Raw genomic sequence first — 7,936 nt, 5'->3', positions numbered from 1 at the left:
GATATAGGCTTAGTTTGTCGGGGGACATTTTACTTCTTCCTTCTCTCTGTCTATACCTGTGTACTCTCATGTTCCGATTAACCCAGCTTCCCCAAATTTCTTTCTTTTTGGTGTCTATATACGCCGGGATCCGGAGTCATGGATGATCCTGCGGTCCTGTTTCATGGATCGCGAGTCCTGGATCTTGAGTCGTGGCTGTGGTCCTGGATCATAAGTCCTGGATGGATATCCTCGTGGATTCATCTTCCTATTATACACACATGCATTTCCAAACATTTGGACTACCTATGTTGCAAATGTATTATCTTTTCAATTTACACACGGCATCTATTGCACGTATGTCCGTCCTGGGAGAGGGATCCCTCCTCTGTTGCTCTCCCTGAGGTTTCTCCCATTTTTCCCTTTAAACTGTGGGTTTTCTCTGGAAGTTTTTCCTTGTACGATGTGAGGGTCTAAGGACAGAGGGTGTCGTATTGTCATACTGATATTCTGTACAAACTGTGAAGTCCACTGAGACAAATGTAACATTTGTGATATTGGGCTATATAAATAAACATTGATTGATTGATTGATTGATTGATTGATTGTTGATAACGACAGGGCAACCGGTTCATGCAGAGGCCAGTAGGGCGCTTAACATATGAAATGCTGCCATCTAGTGGAGGATGCGCTTGTTACAATATAACATGCCAACTATACAGGTAAATTAGTTACTTTTAGAATTAATTTTAGTCCATTTTTTTTTCATAGTTTAATTTTGCAACGCTCACAGTTTCATTTTAGTCAATTTTCTGTGAAATTGTTTAATTTTGACCCCTCAAAGTTCAAAGAAATCCTTCCACTGCAGAACTACTCTTCCCCGCCCGACCGGCCCGCCCCGGTACTACTACCAGACGCACCCGTCTGGGAAAATCCGTGCCACGTGACAATGTTTACTTTGCTCTATCTAGACAATAAACAGCTGAAACAGTCAGCTGCACACCGACCGTTGAGTCCGGAAATGTTTTAGTTACCTGGCCTGTTAACCAGACACAGGTGAGTGTGTGTGAATCTAATGTGTCAATCAAAGCTTATACTTTGATCAGGTTTCAGTTGTCAGCTAACGTTAGCTTAGCTGCTCGCTAGTAAGTATCTCTCTCGGTGTGAAATGTCAATCCTAATTTTAGTCATTTAATGTTGACTTGCGTTTTGACAGAAACACATACCTTTTCAACCATGGACAAAACTGTTTCCAAATCAGAAACAGTACGCCTTTAATTCGGCATATTTCTAAAACAAGATGAAACTCTGATTCAAATGGTAATTTAACTTTTCGCTGTTACTTCCGGGGTCTTTCTCCAATCATTAAACACAGTGGTTGGAGGTGAAAACAGTCTTATTAATGTCGACCTTTCGCTGTTTGGTGGATTGTATGTCCACCGAATTGAAGAGCAGCTAACATTTCTGTAACAAAACGGTATTTTATTACAAATTCATTTAATTGTCTCGCAATTAAAAACACTGAAACGCAAAAGCTACAGGTGACTTGGCAAACTAGCTAGTCTCAGTGGGAACAGGTTGAGCTAATGCTAACTTGCTGACAGTCCATTATAGATTATTATCACTCGTTGTCATGGATTTAAAGCCACGTACTGTCTGCGAGCTATTTCTGTAGGTTTAAGCGACGATAATCAACACTGTAGTTGGTTAATTACAAACAAAATATGTTTACATTATTTTTCACTTTCACTTGGGCCAAGATGTCATAAGTTTTACTTTCGGTTTTGTAATACGTGTTTACACTCTAAAAATAATTAACCTTATAACTAAGCTTGCGTAGTTTGTAATAACACATTCAACAAAATATTGTAATATTAAACGTTTCCAGTATCCCTCAAAATCGCTCAGTACTTTTTTGGCATATTTTTCCTTTACTCCAGAATGACTGAGTAATCCTCCCAACACTGAACAATACATAGGCCTACTTCTTATTTTAGAGGAGCTCCATGTTTACACACTTGTACACCGGGGAGACAAACCCTGTCCTCACTGTGCAGCTCCTTCAGTGAAAGGCTGCTGCACAGCGGATACAGCAGGTCCTTGCTTCCTGCAGCGGTCCGACTTTACAACCAGCATGGCCCCTGGTAGACCCCCCCACACACACTCACACAAGTTGACTACAACAAGACTACGACGCCACTGTTGTGCAATAACACTTATGTGCAGTTTGTAAATTAGTAGAATCTACTTGAATGTAACTTGTACATTCAAATGACTTTTATATTTTTCCTATTGTACATTTCATATTTTTTCTGCATGCCCATTGATCTAATAGTGTTTTATTTGTATTTGTATTGTCTATCTTCTTTGTGCCGTAACAATGTACATTTCCCCTCTGTGGAAGGAATAAAGGCATATTCTGATTCAGATCCTAAAGATCCTTCTTTGGAGATTCTGCCACCAACACCATCACCCACTTTGAATGTATAGTCAATTATACATTTGTAATACATCTGATCTTGTAATGGACCCAAGCTACTGGAATAACAAACCACTTCTATTAAGAATGCCTCCATGTCACTTTATGATGCAACTCCGCTTTATTTGTGTGTATGAATTGTATGTACAGGAGGTGTGTCGCGCAGTGGGTTGTGCGTTGGTGTTGGGATCAGGGGAGAACACGTTCAAACCCCACTGCAGTCAGCATGTCGTTGGGTCCCTGAGACACTTCACCCCAAATTGCTCCTGTGGGGATTGCCCACAGTATTGAGTATATAAGTCACTTTGGATAAAAGCGTCTAACAAGTAACATGTAAAAAAAGAATGTAATATTTTGTACTGTGTCATTTTATCTTATTTGCTAGGTTCAAAAACACATTTCCATTTTTTGTAAATTAAATGGATAATAAAGTATTCTGAATCTGAAATTAAGTTTTAGGTAACTAGAATTTAGAAAGATAAATGAAAAAATCAAACAAGTTTAAAACAATAGTTTGGATCACTTTCAGCTAATTATGTAGAAACAGTTATTTTGCTTAAGAAGAGAGAACGTGCCAGAGTTTCATCTTTAATTTCAATGTCCTGTGTGTCTCCCTCTCAGCAGATAAAAGAGATGAGCCTCCCCAGACAGACCAGAGACCTGGTGAGCATCTATGATCAGAGTTTGGAGCAGCAGATCGTGGGTCAAGGCTCCAGCCTGGCCTGTGGAGATGAGGACCTGTGGAGGCAGGTGGAGGTCCTGCTGAAGGACGGAGAGGCTCAGGAGACACACTGCCTGGGGGTGGACCCGCTGAGGGTGATGGAGGAGTCGCTCACAGCAGCACCAGCAGGCGGGGCGGCGCGACTCAGAGCCAGAGCAGGGCTGAAGGGCCTGGCCAAAGCCTTCGAGGTCCTGGAGCAGGCGGCCCTGAACCTGTACCTCGGTCACTGGCGTGCCGAGTACAAAGTAGTCAAGGTTAGATCTGAGGAAACAATGGAGTCATGTAGTTAATTTCTGCATTTGTTTCTTAAAATGTCCCACCAACTCTGATTATTTATACAGTGGTACAGGAATGAGTCCTAAAGCCATGAAATGAGTAAGCATTTTAGCACCTCGTGTGAGAACTCAACCGATATTTGTAGGTGTTTTTTTAGATGCCTGAAATAAGGTCTGTGATTAACACAAGCTGAAGAGATTTTGACGTTTTTTTCTGTGACATAAATACGTCAGTAAATACCCTAGTGGTGAATGTCTTTTACGTCTTATTAAAAACAAAGGTTGCTAAAGAATGACTAAATAAGCCATTACGCTGAACATTAGCCATCTTTAGCTTTAGCAGTCGTGCTTTGAAGTCATGTGACCATGCTGTAGTTCCTTTATAGAATAATGTTCTTTTTGCTTCTGACTATGGCATTTACGCCTAAAATATCATAAAGTGGTTTTCATTTGTGGAGATTATCCTGCTGAACAAAATGTGTAAGTTTCATAGTAAACGTGTGTTTGCCAGAGATCTTATATGTTGCAATATTCCAAAATCCAAAGGAGAAGTCCCATTGGTTTTGTGATGCTAACATCTGGGATGGCCTACACAAATCACTGCACCCTTCTATTCAACGCTGACCCAATGTTTTTTCAACGCTGACAAGAGTGAAGTCTTTAATGGCACTCGTCTTTTCGCATGCCAGATGAAGACGGATTGATAGATACTTTATTGATTCCTTTGTTACAGCAGCAATGTGTTCAAGCATTAAAATATTTAAGAGATGGAATAAAGTCTACAAATAATAAAATAAAATAAAACATAAACAGCAAATATATCCATGTCTACAGTAGAAAAGACATGAATCACAAAATACACAATATAAAATATTCTGAATAAATGAGAATCTTCTCTAAAAGACCAATATACTACAGTAGTAGAAATGTAGACATCACATATAAACATAAGGGGGTATATCAATCAAATAACAGTTGTGCAAAAATATAAACTAATGTTCTTCTTGTCTCGTGTCCCAGATGTATTCCGGTCTGTTCACCCACTACATCAGGCCGGTGCTGTCCCTTCCTCAGATAGAGGAGCTGTTCGGGCTGCTGGGGTACCAGCCCAGCCCCCGCGCAGAGCAGCTGCGCCTGGCCCGGGTCTCTGCTGAATCCCTGGACCACCTCCTGGCTCTGTCCTGCGCCTTCTTCCTTGCCCGCTGCGAGTGTCGCCTCCTGCTTGCGGCTCTGGGGCGGCACGCTGGGGAGGCCCAGTGGGAGCTGGGGGTGGTGAGGGAGAGGCAGAGGGGACGCAGCCTACAGGTACGTCTGCTGTCTCTAAAATCTATATTTTTTTGGGGTGAGGTCTTTATTTTCTAATGGAGTCATTCAGCTCTCTGGTGGAGATGGAATCTGTCCTCTCTTGCCGCCCCACTGTTCAACCAATCTCATGCTGTGCTGACAGACATTGTATTTATGTTGGAGCAGTTCCCACAATTTCCAGAGATGGGTCATATTTTAGGTTTTTCAGGGAAATGTGCGTACAGTAGTGCTCTAGAGACGTGTCCATTTATTCCTTTTAATGGACAAGTGCTGCCAAAGAACTCTTTAATGCCATCATGTAGTTTAAACGAAGAGCTGAAAAACAGATTTGAGTAATGTGATCTTTAAATTGATTAATAATTATGTTATGATGAATAATAAAAGCCACATCACATACTATTAAATATTTGTTTTGGATTATTGTTATGGATGGATTGATGTTTTCATCTCTTAAATATTGCAGCTGCTTAATGTGAAGCTAATTTTAATTATTGTGTTCTGTAATAGTACATACAACATTTATTTTTTGATTATATATTGTTTTGATTATCAAATCTGCAAGTAACAGGTCAGGTCAGGAGCTATCAGATAAATGTAGAGTTGAAAGTATAATTTTTCCCTCTGAGATGAAGTGGAGTAAGTGCTTTGGGTCCCATAATATGGAAATAATTAAACTACCAGTACTTAAAAAGTATGCTTTAGTACATTATTTAACTTAATGAATTAGTTTAATTCCACCATTGTTGATATTGGCTTCAGAGCTAAGCATTCACACTACATTTTTGCGTCATACACATCTTTGAACCTTATTTACTGAGCAGCTGTGCTGATATTATACTTCGCTAAACCATCATCTCGTTCTATTCCTGGAAAACAGTAAAAATGTTCACACTGAGGATTCATTTGACATGCATCCCAACAGGTTGCCCTGGACAACACCAAGAAGACCCTGGATGTCAATCAGCCGTTTGATGGAGAAGGGGAGATGGATCTCTACACGGATGAGTACGTTAAAGGGGTGGGAAAGGAGACGGTTCTCATTGACGACGAGAGTCCCCGCTCTTTAACCTGGGTGACTCAAAGCAGTGCCCCCCCCCCCGCTGTCAAAACACACAGCAACGGAGTGGCGTCCTTGTCTGCCACGGCCACCTCTCTTTCTGCCAAAGAGCAGGTCTGCATCTCTACGCTCAACTGCCAGCTGAGCAAGACCTCCCCCCTGGAGGCGGACCCTCCCAGGAGCTCCTCAGCCTGCGGGAGGCAGGGCCGGCGTCCCTGCAGAGAGCCCCGGTTTGACAGAGTGGACTCCCAGTCCCGCAGTCTGCAGTTAGACATGAGTGGTTACCGTCACAGCGAGGCTGAAGCCGACCACAGCTGCCTCTGCCTCCAATCAGCTCATCTCTGTCCTAAAGTCTGCACTGAATGCAATGCCTTGCACAACATTGACTGCAACAAGCTTGAGCTCTGCTTCAGGAAGAAGCACCGAGTGGAAGAATTGAGAGCTTCGTCTCCCCAGGGACAGAGCCTCAGAGTGAGTGATATGAGCGCATCGCAAACTCTCAGCAGCAACGCAGCCATGTCCTCCTTAGCTCTGCGTGATGAGCATAAATCAATAAGTCAACCTCTTCATCGGATCACCTACCATGACTGCTGCGACATGACCAAGCCGGACCCCCAGTTCATGTGTCTCAGCTGCAGTGTCTTTCACTCTGGTTCCTGCAAAGGGATAGAGTATTGCCGGAGAGATCACGGCCTGCAGCCCCTGGGCGTGTGCTCCTGTGGGAGGACCTGCTTCAGGAAGCCTCTGGTTCTCTGCAGATATTGTGGAAATGAGTATTGTAGTGATTGCTGGTACAGAAATCCTGTAACCTGTGATTGTGGCCAAACCTTTGACCAATCATCTTCTGTGTGATTTGTATTTGAAAAGTATTGCACTTATCAGGCACAATTAGCAAAATCACAGTGCCTTAAATCTGCATACTGTAAACAGAATTCAAATCAAAATGTTGCCTTGAAACAGAACCGACATGTAGTATTGAGTGTGTCTGTTTTTTTATTATGGTCTTCTCTCTGAGACTCATCACTCGATCATCCAGTTATTCTGTAAGTGCCATATGAACCATAATCGCCATTTTGGAAGTGTTGTATATTGTCAAACATGAAGTTGTGTTATAGTTTGTGCTCTTGGGTCCCCAAATGTAATTAAGTGTCAAGCACAAGAATGTCTGCTTTTACATGTATGCTTCCTGCAGAGGACACACAAAAAAGGTCAATGAGCCAGTTGTCTGTGTGTGATGTTTTTATGATACAAGAGGAACTCACTTTGGTGAAAGTGGAGTTATGTACCAATAAAACTCTGAAAAGGTACTAGCTCAAGTAATTGTATTGACTCATTACATACACTCATCAAGCCCTTTCTTTATTACATTGATAACAACCCAAAACGTATTATTTTATTCCTGCTGAGTATTTGGCTATCTGCCCCCAAAGTAGCGACAAAAGACTACAATTCCCGCCAGATTGAACGCCAGATTGTTAAGAGACAGGCAACCTGTTTGGAAGACGTCGACAAGAGACAGTTCTTAATGGTTACATTCTTATTAGGTTGGCTTATCACTTTGAGTTTTGCCTCGTGATGTTTGCCTCTTGTAAAGTACCGAGTGTGGACACAATTGTATTTTACTGTGATTAACCACACAGGCACAACAAGCCAGCCAAGTCAATATAAAGATAAATAAAGATATACACTGGAAATGTTTGTTTTAAATGGCTTATACACTGCCCTTCTTATGTTGGACCGCCTTTTAGCTTTGAGTACGGCACGCAGTCGGCGTGGCATCATTTCGATAAGCTTCTGCAATGTTACGGCCCGTCCGCACTACAGCTTCAAAAAAAGCTTGCCGGCGGGCGTGTCTGAAGCTCGACCAACAACCAATCACATGAATCTCCCGCCCCTGACACACAAGCAGCGGTTTGATTGGCTAGAGCTTGTACTGGCATATAATTTGATTGGCTGACGCTTCCACCAAAAGCTTCAGAAGCTTCAAAAGTTGAACATTGCTCAACTTTTGCAGCCTGAAACGCCAGGAAAGCTCAGCTCTGCTACCCACAATTCAGTTCGGCGAAAAGCGAGGCAACTTGACGTCACCCCATTCAAAGTGAATGGGCAGGCGCGTTGGA

At 42.3% G+C, this 7,936-nt stretch overlaps 1 protein-coding gene across 2 annotated transcripts; it reads left to right on the top strand.

The window, feature by feature from the left end:
• Window positions 1–912: 912 nt before the first annotated feature.
• Window positions 913–7,158, top strand: spata2l (spermatogenesis associated 2-like). 2 transcript variants are annotated; one of them, XM_010775647.1, is made up of 4 exons: window positions 913–1,035; window positions 3,083–3,433; window positions 4,475–4,759; window positions 5,682–7,158. In XM_010775647.1, the coding sequence occupies exons 2-4, from the start codon at window positions 3,092–3,094 to the stop codon at window positions 6,666–6,668; spliced, it is 1,614 nt and encodes a 537-aa protein (XP_010773949.1). In that variant the 5' UTR covers window positions 913–1,035; window positions 3,083–3,091; the 3' UTR covers window positions 6,669–7,158. The 2 variants fall into 2 exon arrangements, with proteins under 2 accessions (XP_010773949.1, XP_010773948.1); XM_010775646.1 differs by having other exon boundaries at window positions 3,080–3,433.
• The last annotated feature ends 778 nt before the right edge of the window (window positions 7,159–7,936 follow it).

This window comes from Notothenia coriiceps, unplaced genomic scaffold (genome assembly GCF_000735185.1).
Source record: "Notothenia coriiceps isolate Sejong01 unplaced genomic scaffold, NC01 NC01_scaffold00015921, whole genome shotgun sequence".
NCBI classification, from domain to species: Eukaryota; Metazoa; Chordata; class Actinopteri; order Perciformes; family Nototheniidae; genus Notothenia; species Notothenia coriiceps.
This window is presented reverse-complemented; position numbering and strand designations above follow the sequence as displayed.

What these genes read in the sequence shown, in the direction of transcription:
- spata2l (XM_010775647.1), top strand. Translation starts at nt 3,092, where the DNA reads ATGAGCCTCCCCAGACAGACCAGAGACCTGGTGAGCATCTATGATCAG. An exon ending in CCGAGTACAAAGTAGTCAAG is followed by an intron (nt 3,434 to 4,474) that starts GTTAGATCTGAG and finishes CTCGTGTCCCAG; the next exon opens with ATGTATTCCGGTCTGTTCAC. An exon ending in AGAGGGGACGCAGCCTACAG is followed by an intron (nt 4,760 to 5,681) that starts GTACGTCTGCTG and finishes GCATCCCAACAG; the next exon opens with GTTGCCCTGGACAACACCAA.